General features: G+C 41.6%; 1 protein-coding gene across 1 annotated transcript in view; it reads right to left on the reverse strand.

Moving 5' to 3' along the window:
* Positions 1-102: 102 nt before the first annotated feature.
* ABI3BP (ABI family member 3 binding protein) overlaps positions 103-20,149 on the reverse strand; it is a 178,584-nt gene continuing 158,537 nt past the window's right edge. Inside the window, exons 68-72 of the mRNA XM_064467435.1 lie at positions 10,700-10,779; positions 9,191-9,220; positions 8,020-8,181; positions 3,629-3,742; positions 103-1,514 (exon numbers count right to left, since the gene is read on the reverse strand). Coding sequence (XP_064323505.1) covers positions 1,399-1,514; positions 3,629-3,742; positions 8,020-8,181; positions 9,191-9,220; positions 10,700-10,779 — 502 coding nt within the window. The 3' untranslated portion in view covers positions 103-1,398. The remainder of the gene's footprint in view (positions 1,515-3,628; positions 3,743-8,019; positions 8,182-9,190; positions 9,221-10,699; positions 10,780-20,149) is intronic.

Below are 20,149 nucleotides of genomic sequence, written 5' to 3' on the forward strand. Positions count from 1 at the left end.
TCGGGCTGGCTGTGCTCGATTTGGAGCAACCCCCTTCCTGAAACAGCAGCATCTGCCACAGAAACTAGTGCTTGTTTTCATGTAAAACACTAAGAAAACCACTTGATTAAAAAATATTTTATTGGCAGTACAGTGTACCTGCAATGTACTTTATAAGGCATTTTCTATAAACGACTACCATATATATATCTGGGTGTTCCTGTTCATATTTTTTCAATACATTAGTAATGCAATGAATAACACCTTTTTTAAAAAAAACTACATCTCTTTATTTAGGTCATACATGTTCAAGCAGTACAACAATAGCTTTGGGAGAGGTTTTAGTCAAAATTCCTGTAAAGCAGTTTCAAAGTTCTGTTATGGCTCTTTCCCTTTGTCCCCAGTCAACAATGCTTTAAACCAATATTTTCCTTTCGTTTACAAATAAAACAAACCTGATTATGCTGTTACAGGTAGCTTATTTTTTTTCCCCTCTTTCATTTCATTTACCCTTCCAAGTCCCCCCGCACTGTACGTACATTTGGCTTTTGAACCAGGATGTCTCTGAAAACTACATTTGCATGAAGTGAAGAGCTGCAGTGCTGCAGGCCAGGTTTTTTGTTTGTTTGTTTTAATTCCACGTACATACATACCTGTCTGCCCCAACCACGGGCAGGGCAGTGGCCCTACCTCAGTAGCATTAGGCTGAATGTATGTTTTTGCTGGAGCTGAAGCATTTGAAAACACATGGAGGGGTTAAAAAAAAAAAAATCCACCACTAACCTGATCATCTAAAGCTGCACGTATAGCAACCTACCTCAGCGGTTTGGCAGGAGTATAAACTGTAAGGAGAAAGCGCTTCAAGTTTGCTGGGTGCGGGATATTAAAAAGTGTAGGGTCTTTTCTGTAATTGGGGAGCCTAATATCTCGCTCTCTCTGGACAGGTAGCTTATGGTAACTTATGGTAACTTACAAGAAGACCAGTGACTTTTTAAAAAACTAACACGCCTTACGTTTCATGACCAACTCTGCCATAACTGTGCCTTAAACATTTATTACAACATTGTGATAAATAATATACACACACTGTATCTTTTAAAAGACCATATAAACCATACCTCAAGAACAGGGAGCCAGCTTCCCTACACATTAGCCTACGACGTGTCCCTAGCCTCTTTGGGATAATTATTTTTTTTTTTTGGTAAACCTAAAAACAAATTTGTAAAACTGGATAACTACAGTAAGCAGCCTACGCTATTACACAATTAATGCAGTATTGGCATTAGACTTGTATAAACCCTTGCACGTCAGCGAACTTAAGTGCCAGGTGTACCATAACCATTTCCATCTCTGCGCCTGCGCTGGGCAGTAGGACGGGGGCGGCAAGTGCTGGGCCTCTTCACCAAGTTCATGTCGCATCTACCATTTCCCAGGTATCGATGTTCCACACTCGTACCAGCGAACATAGTTAATGTGAGTCTCCCCGCCTATTTTTCCAAATTTGACAGGTTCCTGACGAACTGCCCTGAAAAATCCTGGAGCAGAGGACAGAGTGATGTTTGCATGGAGCCTGCAGACCGCACCTTGCTTTGAGTGCCCGGTGACGTCTGTGTGCCGGGCACTTACTGGCTAAGCGACGCGCTGAGCTCTTAACCCCTCCGCCACAAACAGGCCTGGCTGTTTGCCGCCCCCTCCCTCGCTCAGCGCGCTGAATCGGCTGGCGTTTGGCCGCCCAACCCAACCCAACCCAAAGCAGCGGTGCTTGGGCTTGCTGCAGCCCAGAGCGGGAGAGGTGAAGCCTGTGCCCCTTGAGACTGGCGTTCCCAGCGCCCACCCACGGACGGTGCTGGCAGGGCGAGGCCGGTGCCCCCTTCTTCCCCTCTCTGGCTGCTGCTGGGGTCTTCGCTAGACAGGAGACTCTTCCTCCTCGCAAAGTTACAATGATGAATTAACTAGGGCCCGCTGCAGTAGCCTTAACACTCCACTGAACCTAAACAGAACTTGACCCTTGGGGATATTTCACACGATCTCCCCATTCCCCAAGCGAAAGCTCATACCTCCTGCTTCAAATCTGTTCTGTATGACAAAACACATGCTGCCCATTCGAACAATTAATGTTAAGTTAAAAATTAAAGAGAGCAGTTAGTGCTGAATCCAACGAATCCATCAGAAATACGTATGTGTGGCTGCTAAAGCATGCGTGTGCCCACACACAGATGTGCGCGTGCACACACACGGAAAATACTGTTCTGCCACTAAGACGCAATAGCAGTCACGACGCCCTCCCTGCGCTTCAGGTCAAATCGATGTCCTTAATTCCTGTTTGAACAGAACGCAGCTTGCTGCAGCCAGGGACGGGCGGAGCAGCAATGGACAATCTGTCTGTTCTGTCCCCTGTTCAGTTCGTTTGCTAGAAATAAGCGCTACAGAAAAGGCGGGGGCTTTTTTGGTTTGATTGATTGTTGTGTTGGCCTTTTTTTTTTTTTCTAAAAATGAATGTAGCTCATGAATCTCCTCAATTAAATCCAGTCACTGAAAACAAATGACTTTTACATGTCTTCTAAGCAAGAGTAGCAAGCTTTTTATGTAAAAGGGTTTTTTTAAACTTATAAAATCTTTTAAAAAATGTCAATCCAGTACAACAGAGAGGTTTTTCTGTCCTGGCAACGCCAAACTGGATTCAGACAGTTCCTTACACAAAGAAAATACCTTTACAAATGGGCAACACTGACAGGGAAAGGAAAAGCAAAGGCCTCCCTTAAAAAAAAAAATACAAAGCTCACATAAGCAAACACCTTTCAGATCATTCACCCACTTCTTTTCAGGTACCTCCGTGCGTTTCTGTGCTGCCATAAGGTGTTTTATAACGGAAGCACTACTGCCGGGAAGGTTTGCTCAACCCACTGGTACTGTACTGAAAACCGTTTTGATATTTTTCTCAGTCAACTATTCCACGACACGCTCGGCCTGCACGCGTGTATCGACGCAGCCTGCCGCCTTACCCCACAGGGGAATGGAATACCTGAGGCTGGCGCTGCTGCAAACAGGCGAGGCAGGAGTTCAGCTGACAGAAGAACAAGTTTCTTACGCGCGAGCCTCAGCAGCATGTGAAAAGTGGCCAGGCAGGTCACAGCTGTGTTTAGGACAGCCAGTCCCATGCCCGCTTAGACCAGACTGGAATTCGAGGCACCCGGTTCAAATTAGTGCACGCAGAATTACTGCAGCATGAATTATATTTTCCAGTAATAACATCTTACTTTCTCATTAGCACTAAACAAAGCTGTTCAATGCCCAGCTGATGATTTACTGCACTTTGAGTCAACCTTGCTAGTCTGAACGTAACACTTCATGCCTCTCTGCAAACTCAGATTTGTGGCTGGGCTTAAATCTGTGGTACCAACCGTGAATAATCTGTTGGAATGTTTTAAACAGGAGAGAGGCTGTTTACCACCTAACAGAACCCGAGTCATAACCTTCTTTTAATAAGTCATCGCTCATCTTCAAAAACTTCTCAACTCTCTTCTGCCTGCAAAGTGGCAGCCCCTCTCCACCGCCCACCCCAGCAGCCGGTGCCAAGTCCACTGGCAGGAAAAAGAAACAGACAAAGGAATTGCCGAGGTTTGCTACAGAGAGCGGCGTTAGGAATTACCATCTTTGACTGGCAGATCTTCCTGCTGTCCTGTCCTTCCATCTAAGAATGAGTCTACAAATTGGCAGTGATCTTCTCCATGGCCTCTCTGGTCTCCTATGTTATAAAATTTTCCTGAAAGCAAAGAAGCAGCAAAGTCAAAAATCCGTATCCAGTTTACTGAGGGCCATTTCCAAAAACCACCAGAGGCAATGGGCTGTGCTCTTGGCTCTGTGGGGAAGCCAAGGTGAGTGCTGCGATTCTTTTCCTCTCAAGCTCTGTAGCTGTAATTTGAACAGTACATCCACGCTCCCAAGTCCGGCGCTCATGGCTGAAAGTGCCCCATTCCTGGCCAAAATCTGTGCCCGAATGTGTTTTCTCCCCCTCCTTACATTTCATACAGTAAGTGAAATTCTGTTATTGCCTAGAACCTCATCCTGATCCTATAAAAAATGAGGTAAGTTTTGCGCGTGATCTGAATGGAAGGCAGGTTTGGTTCCCCGTCAGGAAGCCCCCGGTACCCTCAAAGATATTTTAACAGACCACCTCATAACACAGCCAGGGCCTGTTTTATAAATCATCATATTTTTTACAACATGTATGTGCAAGTGATATCCTTTAACGGCTAGATGACCTCGGTATAGTAACTGCTTATCCAGAGCACGAAGTGTGCCCGCATGTTATTTGCAGGATCGCTTAAGCAGGACACTTGACTGCAACTGAGTAGAAAACAAGGTCTCGCGCACCCCATGCACCGTGTGCTGACGGTCCGGGCTGTGCTGCTCCTGTTCACAAGAGGACTCGCAGTGAAGGAGTTCTGACAGAGGTGCTTTTACTTACTGATTTGATTTGCAAGACATTAGTAAAATTCAGTTCAGAAGATGGAGGAAAGCACGGTATGGTTTCTTCCCAAGCCTCGTCAGGAAACAGTTCCAGCTGAACTTACCTCTTTCTCCCTTCCTTCTCTTAAACGAGAAACTTACGTTTCTCTTACTCACTTTTTTCTAAGCTCCTCTCACAGCACTTGTTCTTAGCATGTTCAACCTTTGGTTGTGCGGTTGAAGGGAAAGGTGAGGGCACTGAGGAATCGGCTCGGTGCTCAGGTGTAGGCTGAGCAGGACGTCCAGGTACTCGCTGGATGTTGGGTGTCCTGCAGCCTTGAGCGTGTGCCCTCGTGGCCATTTGAGAGGCGGCGAGGTGGCTTACGATACTGCTCCCGGAAGTGCAATTAATACTAGAGCAGCCTGCCGATAAACTCTCTCGTCTTTTTGTGATCTGATCAATACTTTGCCAACAATCCTCACGTCCAGTTGATGGTCTCTGTGCATGCAGTCCTTCTCTAGCTTTAGAAGATGATTTATTACTATCTAGTTTTGGCTGCAGGCATGTTTTTTCCATAGGAGAACTGGTCAGAGGGAGTTCCTCTCAGCAAGTTTTTGGTCTGAAATTAAGAACATTCAGGCTGCCCAAAACAGGTTTTTATTTTTTTTCTTTTCTTTTTCCATGGCTGTTGAAGGTCACATTTAGAATTTATTTTCTTTCCTCCCCTCAATAAATACTTTTTTTTAGTGGCCTGCTTTTCTGGAATGCCTACAGTGACTGCTCTGGAGGACTGTTAAATGAGGTCAGCAGTAGATGCTGGTTTATAGAACAGTCCTGGCATGTGTAACGTAGATCAGTTTTTCTTCATGAGAGACAGAATAAACCAGATATTTTTATGGCTAAGACAAGAACAGTAACTTCCAGATACACACACACTCTTCTGGCCTACAGCGTAACCTATGCATAATTCAAACAATTGCTATACATAAATTAGCAGCATCCTCAGTGACTATTAAATTCTTACTGCCCGATTCTTTCCACAGTAAAGGAAAACACTTAAAAACATTTAGCCAACAAAAGAGGAGATTCTCTTTTGGGGATAGCGATTCTAGCATAAAGTAAATTTTTTTTTTTTCCAGTGTTCCCTTATGGGTGGTCTTAAGAAAATTAGATACCATCTTTGTTTTATACATTGTGGATTTTGCTCTCTACAACTACCTGAAAGGAGGTTGTAGCGAGGTGGGAATTGGTCTCTTCTCCCAAGTTACAAGTGATAGAATGAGAGGAAATGGCCTCAAGCTGTGTCAGGGGAGGTTTAGGTTGGATAGTAGGAAAAATTTCTTTACTGCAAGAGTGGTCAGGCACTGGAACAGGCTGCCCAGAGAGGTGGTGGAGTCACCATCCCTGGAGGCGTTCAAAAAATGTGTAGACGTGGCCCTTCAGGGCACGGTTTAGGAGACACGGGGTTTTGGTTTGGCGGTTGGACTTGATGATCCTAGAGATCTTTTCCAACCTTAATGATTCTGTGATTCTATTCTATGAATTCTGCCACACTACTAGTATGAACTCTTGCTAAAAACCAGCACACAAAAGATAGGGTTGTTGGCTGCCTCATACGACAGCATTTGTACAATGCACCCAAATGTCAACATCACTACGCTGTTTAAATGACAAAGCTTCGGAAGGCATATCCAGCGCACAGCGGAACTCGGACCTCAGCACAGCCCTTCACTGCCGGCACACGGGTTGCCCAGCTGGCTGGTGCTGCCGCCGGCCTCGGGGGCACGATGAGACAAGGTGTGGCAGTGAAACACGCCAGAACAGAATTTGGCTTCAAACTGGAAACGTTCTCACTCGCATATAGGGGCTTGTGCCATGACGGTCTCACTTGGGAAACGGGGGAAAAGCAGCTTTCCTTCTACATAAATATTTCAATTCTTTCAAATATTATGACAACTGGTCAGCACTGGTCGTAACAATTCAAATGCAAGAACCAAGCTTAGCAAGTATAATGAATACAATGTGGCTACCATGATCTTTCTCCAGCCAAGTTAAATCACCACCCTTCCAGCAAGAACAAAAACAATCTAATGAAAATAGGAAAATGGGCTCCCGATATATTAAACTTTTCTTCTAAGATTGAAGTAGCTTTCACTGCAGCGTTAATTCACTTGATTTAGGGCTGAAGTCTAGTCCTGCTAGATTAGCGCTGCTATTTCCTCTTCTGGCTGGCTTTGTGATACACTCCGCCTCATTGCCAGTGTTTGTCATTTGATCACAGCTGGTTAGTACAGCAACAGTTGAATGAATGATACCTCTGTTCAAAATAGTCTCTTTTATTCACGTAATTGCCAAGATATTATTTACGTATGAGGTATTGTACTTACTATTAATGGCAGGGCTTTCCTTCCTTGTCTGCTCATGGGGGAGTGGTGCAAGGCTGGGCAGCTTAAAATTCTATCGGCATGGGCTGTCCTACACTCCCCCCCTCTTTTCTTTCCATGTTCCTACATACAGAGGCCAGAACCCTGCTCCTGTGGGGTGCTGAGCTCTGAGATGGGGCGACGTTGGGTTATGAAAGTTGATGCTTTCAGCCACAGTTTCTCCTGGTTAATCCAATCCCATGGGATGAACACACTGCCTAACTTGCACTCAGAACACATTTCCCGTACACGGTTGTGCTCTGGATGCCATGCTAATGCCATTGTGATAGAGTTGTCCATGCAGCTCTGATAAAAGACCTCATACGGAAGAAAGCCAGGAGCTTGGGATGGATTATAAGAAGTTAAAATATATTTCTAAATGTAGCTTGTACAATCTACATAAGGCACAAAGTTCTGCTTGAGTATAAACTAACCAAAAAACATTTTTTTACAGGCTGTTTCCCCAGCTTATGCCTAACATGTGTCACTTGATTCAGGTCTTAAATGCATCACACTCTAGTGACCTTAAGACACGGAACAAAACTTGAAGATAAGGCCAGGAGGCTGCTGTTGGTAGTAAAACATAATACAAGAAAAAGAAGGTGTGTGTGTGTGGTTAGAAATAAATTATAAGCAAAAATGGGGAATGTGAAAACAAAACAAAAATGTCAAAGCAGGTCGATAAAACCTGTTGACTAGTGTTGAAGTCATGTATTTATAAGCCTCACAGGAATGAAGTAACAAGATGTTTACCAAATGGGATGGGAATGACTGAGTCTAATCCCGGTCTAAAATTAGTCCTAATCCTCTAATCAAGAACAATTCCAGGCCACCCTTTAAATATACATTTGGCACCTTTACAATATGCTATTCACTGGCGAGACCTGATCTTTATCAATTTTCTGTATGACCCCCAGCATACCAACAGGTACTTAAAATCAGGTGATCACCACGGAGAAGGCCTGAGTCTGAAAAGTTGGTATCAAACCATCAATGATTACAGAGCACAAGCAGATGGCTGTTTATGATTAATCTGTCTGTGGACTAGAGTAAACATACCTGACCACACTTCAGCAGAGCTCGTCTTGTTAAACATCTCTAGTTCTGGAACCACAATATCTTTAAGGCGTGTATAATGTGGACAACACTGATTTGAATGTCTCTTACCTGTAAGTGAATCACTGAGGTATATCTTGTATCTCAAAGAATTACACAGCTGCACACCTACAAACTTCTTATACCAAGTCCTCTTTACGTATTGTTTCCCTTTGCATTCTGAATAGTTGTCTGAATTGAATGGGATTTCAGTCCAGATGGCATCTTTTCCCACTGCAGGAGAGGAAGAAAGAGGCTGAAGTATGATGCTGCATACAAAATTAGGTACAACAAATATATTCAAATTAATAGAACTAGAAACCTCAATGAAGCAAAATGCACCACAGCACCAGTCACTTGCATTTTGAACATGACAGATATTTCAGGGAAGCACCAAAAGGTGCAGATATGATTGATGCAGTGAACTGCTTCTGCTCCGTGTGTGTGTGGGGGGTGCCATTTTGGAATAAGCTCATTCTAGGACCTTGTTAGGGGGACAACGTCTGTGCGTTGGCAAAACTCTCATTTACAAAGTGTGTGATACAGTCACTGTTCTTTGGTGGGTTCAAGCCAGGACAGTCAACATGCAGCAAACTGTATGTGATTTAACAAAAATAGGCATAAAAATTAAGTGTCATGAATCCCGTGGATAGAAATGGGGTCTCAGTGTTTGTCAAAGCGATGCCCGTTACAAATGCGAAAAGCAGCCCAATTTGCTCAAGCAATCTCAGCTGTTCTTCAAAACCTCAGTTCACCTCCCACTGAATACAGCAAGAGTCTTGTAAGTGGCCTAAAGCAGAGCTGGATCAAGCCTTCAGAAGCAGAAATTTTTTCTAAAACAGAATGGCAGGTACATACTATCCTCTGAGTCGTGCTCTGTTAACTCGCTTAAGAAGTGTGGAGTAGTTTATTCATTTTACAGAGCTTTCTTTTGCTTTATTGAGAAGGCTGAGAAAATATGAGGCTGTCCTCGGCTCATTCGTGTACATTGGTATGAAGCCATCCCAGCTGCCATGGGAGCACCACATCACGTTGACTGCGTTCCGCTCAGGTAAACAAGCAGCCTGGCATGAACTCCTTACCGGGGGTATGGGTGGCGGGAGTGAAATCATGTGCGAATGCTGTTTGATTCCATAACTCATTCAATTGGTGTGGTACAGCCTCCCTCCTTGTAAAATCATGCTATCTCATTTCTGAAAAAATTCCTGATCAGAAGACACTATACTACACATAAAAGACTTACTTGAAATTGGCTCGCTCACTCTTGGGTCCGCTGGGGGAAGAAAGCAAACATGCAGTCAGACACTGTAAAATGAACTTTCCCAATATTTCAATGGAAAGGCATTGGTCAGTGATTTTCTACAGTTGACATAGGCTGTAATGTGTGAAACAAAGAGTTTTGGAAGCAAAGTTCACTTCTGTATTGAATTAAATGAAAATAAATATAATTCTTATGTGAAACTACAGTATCAATGAGCTTTTAGAAGTTTTTCTTATGGGACAATAGCCATCAAACACAGTTCTCATAAAAAGAAGAGTTTAAACCTGTAACCAGCAGAAACCAATTCTACTGCATCTTTGTTAAAATTTCGATTTCAGAATTTACATAATAAAAAGGACCCAGGACCCCTCTGTAATACTTGCCACACAAAACGTGGCTATGAAAGCCCAAAAGTGAGACATGGATGTGTGCAATTAAGAAAAAAATAAAACTGTGTGCTTAATTTGTCCAAGCTAAACAGGAGACAGAACATAAGCCTTGTCATTCACGAGAACTGCACTTGGCATAAACATTTTTTTCAGTTTTAACTATCTAGGATTACAAAGAGTATATTCATGGTTTTTAAATATGTGTGGCATAGTCTGAACTCCTCCCTGGCTAATCCCTTGCTCAGCCAAAACTCTCATCCATCAGTGACAGCACTTGATGAGGACTATTATATTATTAGACCTGGCTCAAAACGCAGATTGACAAAGTCCTTTTAAAAAGGCTACATCCATTTTGTGTTTTATTTGGTCCTTAAGTACTATCAAGCAATAAACACTTCTACACAAAGATGGTATCTTTCTTGTATAAAGTCAACAAGTCAGCCATAGTTAGCCTCGTGGGGAACTAAAATAGGCAAAGCAGAGGCACTCCCTGATTCTCACCTCTGAGTCAGATAGGACTTAACTTGGGAACCAACAAAACGTCAAAACAGGCTTGCGTACACCTATTAAACGGTTTCACAGGAGAGTAAACAGGATGGAAGAGGACATACTGGGACATCAACTTTCCTCAACTCAAGCCTTATTTCAGCCAAAAGACATCACTATTATACAGCAGCCTGACAGAACAGGTAGCAAAAGTGTCTACAAACACACCAGCCCAAAGAAAAACCTTATGTTCCCCATCCAGAAGTCATTAATGAGTTTGATAGATACAAAAAGTTCAGGAGTATTAATCTTAAATGACTGAGCCTTCTCTAAGGATGAAGGTAGTTTCTTTATAATGAACACCAGATGAACTCTCTGTGCTCCTGTTTTTTCCTCCTGCAGCCCAGCCATCCTAAATCCTCACACAATATAGCCCTGATCTCAGGCTGACCTTCCAGGCACTACCGTAACATGCTCAGCAGTAAAAAGCCAATCTGGAGCTAGTAAAGAGCAAGACCAAGCACACAAAAATGAAGCAAGAGAGCCTTTTGTATGTCCCACAAACATGGATACTAGAGCCACTGTAAAAGATGGTCAGGCCTTTGGAAGTTCTTACCTGATTCAGTACTGAATGCCACAACATTGCTACTTGGACCTTCACCAAGAGGGTTTCTAGGTTTCACGTGGAATTCATAACTGGGGAATAAAATAGAAGAGAGGAAAATTTTGCAAACCAAGCATTCTTTCGGAGTCTGGAGCAATTAAACTGCCAACACACACCTTGGTGCTACTCGCCTCTTGGAGAAGAACAAAAAGGCCTCGTTTCTTGCTCTGAAAACAGCGAGACATTCTTTGTCCTAACTACGTAAGGCCTCTCTGAACACATAATTTACCAGTCCTTTTGATAAGTCTTTGCACACATACTATTAACGTTTGATTTAATGCGCCACTGATTTAAGCCTGTTTCCTGTCACACATGCAGTTTCAGTTCTGGCAAAGGGACCAGTTCAGGTGAGGCCAGAAGCAATCTGATAAACAGAGATTGAGTAAAGCATGTTGCTATTTATTGGCACATTTTTCATTCATAAGAACACAAACCTCCAATTCAGTGCCTCTCAGGCCCACCAACAGTGACAGACAGGGCCAGTGGTGAAACACTGGGCATGTCTTCCAGGACAGGAGCTCAGCCAAGACAAAGATCCAATTGCTTGATTATATGTTAATAGTAAATATATGAAGCAATGAAAAGAGATTGTGCAGCAGCATCTCTTTCTGATCTTTTCATAGTAACGTCGCACAACACCAGTGTGTACTGCAGTTATCTCGTGATCTCTTTTCATCCCAGCTGTGTCGGGAACCAAACACAGTGCTATGGTAACAGAACAAGATTGAAGGAAAAAAATCCCAGCCAGGCTCCTCTGCTTAAGCCTCTCCCACCCCTCAATACTTGATTAACCGTGATGGATAGGCAAGACAAGGTGGTTCCTAGCTCTGCAGCTCGGCTGAAACTTACGCTTTCACTTGGAAGCTCTAGGGTAACGGCTATGGAAAGGCAGTTGCAAAACTAAAAACGTTACACAGAAGACATCAGACGGATAAGGCAGGAGTAACAAGGGTGGGTACTGGACCCACTAAGATCTTACATCAAGGGCAGAGCTAGGAACAGACTTGATGTTTCCTTCCTCCCAGCACACACTATCCCAGCAAGCCGCTTCTCATCTCTGCTGGCTCCAATGCTGGCAGCACCTGGGAATTTCTCACTGCTCAGCAACAGCTCAGTGCCTCCCTGTAGCACCTGCATGCCCTCCATGCCAAAGCACCCTGATGAACACATGTATATACCCCACCAACAGCACCCTCTTCATGTCTTCCCCATGAGCTATACGCAATAATCTGGCCCATGCATGCCACCTACAGAGAAATGCTTCATATGCTTTGTGCGCATGGTGAAACTCTCTTTACACAGAGCATTTTTTCATCAGCAAGAGAGATCCATAGGACATGAGTCAAAAGGACTGTAGACCTGGAAAATGGGCCCTAACTTAGAGACTAAACACAGAGCAAAATGAGAATCCCAGAAGTGGGCAATTAAACATCCAGCTCTTGACTCGTGAAGGATCACTTACCAATGATAACTTGGTAGGTCATGACTATAACATAGCATTGTAATGTATTGCTGAAATTGTTTCCAAACAGCAATTTTCTGAAGAAAAAAAACCACCTTACCAGTCTGCACAGTTGGAAATTTGTAAACTCCATTTGCAAGTCCCTACAAGAGACAGAATAATTCAATCCAAACTTTGGATTATCTCTCATTGCTTCTTGGCTCCTGCAAAACCTGAACAGCTCTCTAATTAACCTCAGTGGACTAATCATGCAGTACCATACAACTGTTTTCCATCCACAGCACTTCTAAGATAATATTTAACTTTGAAATTGCTTACATAAGCAACTGCCTTTATTTCTAGGGTTTTCTTTTCTTTTTTAAGGGGAAAACTTACAAAGATTGATATGCTGAACAGATGCATTGTGGATAATTAGTGGACATTTCTAAGTGAAACATGGGCTTGTTTTGAACTTTAAAAAGCCTATTTGAAGGAATCTTAACATTTATTCAAAAGAGCTGCAAGACCATTTTGAGCAACTCACATTACCCTACTGTAGGAAGGAGACGTTAAATAAATAATGAATTAAATAATAACTTCTAGACACAAAATCTTCTTCATGATCAACTTCAAATTGTCTAAACAAATTCATACTTTTAAAAACTGGATCGAGCAGTTAATATTCACATTGGGCATGTAGAACAGTAACTTTTTTTGGTCAAGAAGTATTCTCATCTGGTAGGAAAGGTGTTTACCCAGAGAACTGTAGCAGAGTAGTTGGAGATTCCTTCTGAAGAACCACTAAGCATAAATGAAGATTTGCTAATACATTGGGTGTTTTCAAGTAATAGCCAGAAGATATGTTTTGGACAACGTAGGAATTCATGCCTTCCGAGAGATAAAAGACTCCAAGGAAGTTTTCCTGCTTCCTCCACATGAAGAACACATTATCTAAAGCTATTATTGTAATTTTGATCACTGATAGCTCAACACGGCATGTCCTGTTGCTTTACTGGGAGTTTATGGTTTGGCCTTATGGATAATAATAATCTGTTCACATCCCTTTGTATGAAATCAAAAGGGAAATATGACAAGCACTGCCTAGGATTCCTGATCTAGTGTTTTTTGATTCCATAGGATTGGCTACAAGGAAAGGACAAAAACTGGTGGTGGATTCTGAAACAAATTTAAGTATTTTGCTGATTTTTGTACAAATATAATGTCCTTGAGAGCTGATATGCCCTACTTTGGGTTGCATCAGGCAACATTCTTCAAAGGAAACAGTCCTGTTCCCAAAAACTTAAGTTCACAGAATCACAGAATCACAGGTTGGAAGGGACCTCAGGGATCATCTAGTCCAACCTTAAGTTGATGATTTTGGACCCATCAGTTCTCTAACTCTATAAAAAGACCAAAACAAGAACTGAAGACTAAATATTTTCCAAGCAGTGTTTTTCAAATTGTGGTCTAGGGACCACTAGGTTCTCTGCAAAACATCAAACCACAGTTGGGAAAATTATGGCAAGATTAAAATAAAAAACTAAAATCTACACATAGAGACTTCAGCTCATGTAAACATACCAACAAAATTGGACAAAAGGAAAGTCATAAAGAAATGACCAAAGTTTAGCTTAGTGAATTCGGGAAGCCTCCTATTAATAATGTTAAAGAGCAAATTTTTTAAACTAAAATATATACAATTCTACAGTTTTGTGGTAGGTGTTTTTACAGGTGCCCAAGCATCACAGGCTCCTTTCCTCTGCCAAATTCAATCCTGAAACAATAGCAGTGGCTCCAACAGTACAAGAACAACAAACAACCACTTCTGGAGATGAAGCCAAGTAACTAGTTGACTGAAAACTGAAAGGGAGAGAAAGGGAAAGTTAGACTGACCTCATGATTTGATAGAATTTACAGATCTAACTGTAATTTTAAAGCTATGCTGTGGCTCTCTTCATAGAAAACCATTTAAAGCCTCCCTTTTTATGAGTCAGGTGAAAGATCTCAAATATAAAAATAAAATTGTGAAAAAAGGGTACGTGCTGCAATCTTATGCACTTCCATACAAACCACAAGGGAGGGGGGAAAATGCTTAGAGGTTGAAGAAAGTGTGTAGGGCAAAGTTAATAAAGGGAAATAAGAAAGCTGTATAAGGATTATCCCATGTCTACCTCTTAGCTAGACTTATTAATGGGAAACTGGAGTCTATATTCCATGTTTATATCCGTGTGCCTATGATGCCAAAGACTCTGCTACCCAATATATGCAACAATCTAACGTGTCATGCCTCTAACATCTTTAAGATTGCTATCCTACAAACTTTGGAGACTAGGCCTTCCAAATCCTCCCAAACTGCATAAGACAATAAAAGTCCTTGTGCAGATTAAATGGACTTGACTTACAGTAATTACTGTGCAGAGCATATTTTTCCACCGTAGGAAATGGCTATTCCACATGGAAAGTTGGCAGACGCAGCTGCTCCTGCATTTTTCAAATCATGCAAAAGGAGAAGATTGAAGATTGCAGAACTGAAAATAGGTGAAGAGAGATTTTCGCCATAATAGGAGGACTGGAGCAGCTGAGTACAGTCCTGGGACTTCAGGTCAATTGCTGGGGAGATGCTGGTGGTTAGATGACAATCAGGCAGGAGTGTCTCAATGTATAGAGCTTCTCTGTCTCTGCAGAGCATGCTTGGATAGCAGTATGATCAGACATAGCAAATAAAACTAGGTTTGAGAGAAGGGAATGAAAAAAGAAAGAAAAAAAGTGCTGGGCTTGTTTGAGAAGTCTTTGTCCTAATCAAGTAGGAAGAAGGGCTAAGAGAAATGGTAAATGCTTACCCATGAGCCCTGATATCAACAGCATTTAGTACAAAAATCTGTTACTTTAGTAATGAAGAGTACAAAAAACTCCAGCATTTTTTCTGCCACTTTCTGCATTTTTCTGCATTGCAACTTTCATCGTAGTTCTCATCTCTTGACCCTTGCGGTTAACAACAGCTAAACTCTCTGCATTGGTAGGTTTTTGTTTTTTCTTGTCTGTGATTAGCACATTTTCGGTGCTAACTGCAATACAAAACAACAGTAGATAATGGTAATAACAAGATGAGCAGGTAGGTATGAATTATTGCGTGTAAGTGCACAAAAGGTTATTCAGTAGAGGGTTGAAGACTTACTTGTTAAGGCCTTTGTGTAAATTATAGTAACATTCTTTTTTTTGTTTCATACCTTTTGTAAGCTATATGAATACAGTTTTGAAGGAAACCATCTACACACATTATAAAAACAGTTTGGTACATGAATATATCCTGCACATTTCACACGTACTTCACAGTTTTGGTTGGTTGGTTGGGCTTTTTGATTTTGGGTTTTTTGGGGGTCTTGGAATTTTGGTGGTGGTTTTGTTTTTTTTTTTTTTTAACATTTCCTGTTGTTTATATTCCTCAAGGAACCTCATGGCTGGAAATATACTTTGCCTTGGGACACAATCTAGCCCAAAAGTCCAAAAGAGACCACTCAAAATGTTTTTAAAAAGGAGAAAAATACATTTGAAATCACCAAATTACTTAACCAGGCAAAGAAGCAGTACCTAAAGGGAAGTTTTACAAAGCTGTGGAATGCAAGCATCACAGGCTTTTTATTTTTTATTAATACATCTTTTTTCTATTAAAAATCTACACCAGCAGGTTGGTGGGAGACATCCTTTAATGGCTACCTGAACTGCCCTAGAGCTATTTGGCACATCTCTGACTGCAGCCTTAATATTTTCTTTACTACCTTCCAATTACTGCCAACACAAACATGCATGAGAACTGTTTTCAGCGATATTCAGCCTCTTTTTTGAAGGCTTGTACAGAAGTTAGTGCTGCAAAGTTTCCTGGACACTAGTGGTATGTGGTATGAACTTAACTGCCCTTAAAGAAACCACCAGAATGAAAGAGGAAATGTCCACCTAATTAAAAAAAAATTATTTCAAGATAGGGCAGGAAAACAGAAAAAAGAACTACATATTTTGGCAGAGAAACCAGAAGAAATAGCAGGAAAAGTCAAAATGATACTATATCAGATGACTGGAAGACTTAAAAAAAAGAACAATTTTAAGGATGGAGAAAACTCCAAAACCAGTTAAACAAACAAAACCAAAACAACACACACCCCCCCCGCCCCCCCCAAAAAACCCCAAAAAACCCAAACAAACCACCCTAAAATTCCTTTGGAAATGGGAAGGGTCATCTGGTCCAGGCCCCTTTTCAAGACAGGGCTGACCTAAAAGCTATGTTAGGTTGCTCAGGGTTGATCAACAACCACGATAGCTACAGACACTCAGTGCTTGAACAACAGCGTGAAAACTGAGTAGCTCAGTACTTGCTTCAGACTAACAAGAAGAAGGAAGGATGAATGGAATTTGGCTATTTCACTCATTTAACAAGTGAAGGACTAATTGAAGGGCAGAGATGGCAAAAACTGCGGAAAATCTGGTGTGTGTTTTAACTGTGATACTGAAAACAGGGCTGAGTGAAATGTGACCTAGATCTCTAAAATTCTTGATATAATGTAAAGGGCAACAAAAGCTAACTGTAGTACAGAGTGGTAATCAATAGCTGTGTATATGTGATTATTAGATCACAGAAGCACATCTATAACAGAAGCGTTTCACCAGAAGACATTAGTAAACCAAGAGAAAGTTTTCCTCTTCAGGCACCAGTTATATCCAATTAACTATCTGTATAAGAAGGAGATATATATAGTTATTTAGCTCACATAGCATAATCACACTACATGCGCTTTGAGAGATTTCAGGTAAAAGTTACAATCAAAAGCAAAATACCTGATGAAATTAAACAGAATTCTAGATTGGACCTGGACAGCAGCTTAGTGCCAGGAACAGTAGCAGTTTCAAAAACTGACCAAGAAAATAATGGATATCAAGATTTGAACTTTCCAGGTTACTTAAACTATCAGAAGTTTTCTAAGATGTGATAGTAAAACACTGCAAGCACCATATCCGGCAATTCTCCAGGTGAAAAAGAGGCCAGTGTACTCATCCTAAAAGGAAAAATCCTTTAAATGAATGTGATGTTGTCAACCGTCAGGCATGCCTTACTGTGAGACAACGGCACATGGAATATGGCATGGATACAGTGTGCTTTTTCTTGGTCAAAAAACCATAGGATCTCAATGCTCCAACAAAATTACATTGTACAGGAACCTTTAGAACTTTTTTTGTTTGTTTTTAATCAAGCAGTTGTGTTGGCAAGCAGCTGGTTGTGCCACACATTTATTTAAAGGGTACCCTCACAGTTAGACAGATTTTCAAATCGCTATTTTACATTCATCTCAAGAGTCTCGATGTCTTGCAATCAAGTCACCATGAACACACAAAGTTGGCATATGTAAGACGAACAAGAGATATGACAAACTGCCATAATATATACAACTTTATTTGTTTAAAAGTAACCCTCACAAGTTGTTGTATGCCTATGAAAATCCATTTTCATTTCCATATTAGCATGGTATGAGTCTGTAAAACCAAATACTTGATAACTGTCCTGAAAGTCAGAACTCCTTTTCTTTTTCAGCCAGTGCATTTTTTTTCTGGATCTAGTCACTTTTTAGACAGCTAAGTGGACACACAGAATACTACACAATAATCGTCTGATTCAGAGAAATTTGTGTCCCATTTAACTTCTATGTTTGTACTTACTGACAGTTGCAATCACACACGCAATTTTTCATGAGACTCTGTAAGAGTCTTTCATTGCTGACTCCCTAACACTGTCCAAATTTCTTAAATATTCAAAGTCTGGCCATTAGCTCCTAATCTTTAAAAGCTGCCTTGTCACAAGGCCAGCTCAAAGGAAGACGGGTGTCTGGCTTACTGCAGAGCTTCCCAGAGGTGTAGCAGTATGACCTATCTGAAAGAAGAATGTGAAAGAGAAAAGCAAACAAACAGCATGATCTGGCAGGCTCAGATGCACCCAGTTTTCCCCTGCTGCTTGTTCTGCCCTCTTCACACTAAAGAGTTGTTTGCCTTGCTTCCCTCCCGCTGGATGCGGACGATTAACTTTTTAGCTTCTGGGCCACGCACAAACATATCCTACCTAATTTACCTGAACAGGATGATGGACCTTGGGCAGCATGACCCCAGACCATCTTTACCATGTACTGCTCCTCAAGAGCATACATCTGGAGAATTATAGGCTTGAACTGTCTTACTGCTATAGGATCTTTCTGGTTTAAGTTTACCCATGGAGACTGAGACACCACGTTCACAAACATTTTTATTCCGTTTGGGAAATGTTTGTTTAGGTCTGTCTGGTTTAGAACCTTCCTGAACTGTCTTCAGCTGTGGATGCACCAAACCTTCAGAGCAGCATAGGGGATTCACACAGCCTCACTGATGGCTTCAGGAAAGCTGGAAAAAAAAAGACTCTCCAATTCAGCTTGTCAGCCTCTCCAAAGCCTTTCAAGGCCAAGAGGTTCTTCCACAGTTAATCCACCTTCTGTTGCTGAGCATCTCTCTTTCCATATACTTGCTGGTAGTTTTGTAAATGTTGATCCTTTGAGAGAGGGATTTCTTTTTCTCTTCCAAGTTTCTTTTCCAGCTCCACCTCTTCTACAGAGCTTCCTTTAAGGCTAGTTCTGGAAAAGTCTGCTTCCCAGTCTTAATGAATTGATGAATTTGCAGATGTTTCAGGGACTCTGTTAATTAATTTACCGAGCTGTGTTTCATTGTCTTTCTTCCTCCTATTTTCAGTCAGTTTTGTCCACAGGTCATTTTCTTCATCTAGTGAGCAATCAGCTCCTGACAGACAGGAGACTTTTATTACAGACATATGTCATTCCTTGCAACACTGATACTGTCTACATGATGCCAGCTGTCTTAATCACTGTCTTATTTTCCCTGAATTTTGTGTGCCAACAAGCCTGGATTCAAAAGGTAACAGTAACAATTTCTTGTGCTTCTGCCAAAGCTCTCAAGGTGTCCTCAAAATTAGGAAACACACATTTTGAAATGGGAGTTTAATCAAACAGATCCACTCTGAGACCTTTGCATCCTTTAAACCCTGTGAGACTCGAGGGACATGCACCACTGCAATTTCTATCAAAGGCTGTCAATTTTGGGTGATGGCCTCCTGAATCCAGAAAGACTTTCATTGTCTTTCACTTCTGAGGTTGGGGTGGGGCAGATAAGGGTCATCACCCCATCAGGGAAAAGTGATTCCTTTATGTCTTAAGTCAGCCTCCACAAGTTAGTACTGATCTCATATCTAGCTTCTTGTAACAAAATCCACGCTCCAAAAGATGGACTTCTCCATGGTCTTTGGTCTGCTTTTGCTTACCAAAACCTGAAAGTCCTCTCATAGGATTGACAGAATTGTTACTAATTAAAGTTAAAAACCTTGTCTGCTCCTGCATAGCTCCCACCTTCCTTATGACCTTTCCAATGGTTCTAGCTGGGTCTGCCTGCCTCCGTCTTGCTTACCTTCTGAACAAAGAGCAGTGTAAAAATGCTTTTCTCTTTTGGCCATCTGGACATTGCTTTCAGCATCAAGAACCTTTCTTTGCTTCCATGACTTTTCTACACTTAACCAAATCCATCCCATTTCTCTGACCATATGTGACACGAAGAGTTTGAGTGTGTAATGGAAGAGAATCTCATCAATAACACACAGTTCTTTTCAAGGATGCAACTGTATTATTTCAAAGCAGAACTAAAATGAAAACACAAACAGCATAGCCTGACGAGCTGAGGAGCCCTTACTGCCTTTCTTGCTCACTACTCCAGAAATAGATATTGGTTTGCTGTCTCTTCTAAGCCTTCTCAACTGATTGAGGAAGAGATAGAGGAAACTGATGTTTGGTCTCTAGTTGTATTGCTAACATATCCTAACTGCCTGGTAACAAGGCAGAACAACATAGCTGCAGTTCACCCTTTCACAAGCCACATGCCTTTAAGAA

The sequence above is a fragment of the Phalacrocorax carbo genome, chromosome 1 (genome assembly GCF_963921805.1).
Source record: "Phalacrocorax carbo chromosome 1, bPhaCar2.1, whole genome shotgun sequence".
Classification (NCBI taxonomy): domain Eukaryota; kingdom Metazoa; phylum Chordata; class Aves; order Suliformes; family Phalacrocoracidae; genus Phalacrocorax; species Phalacrocorax carbo.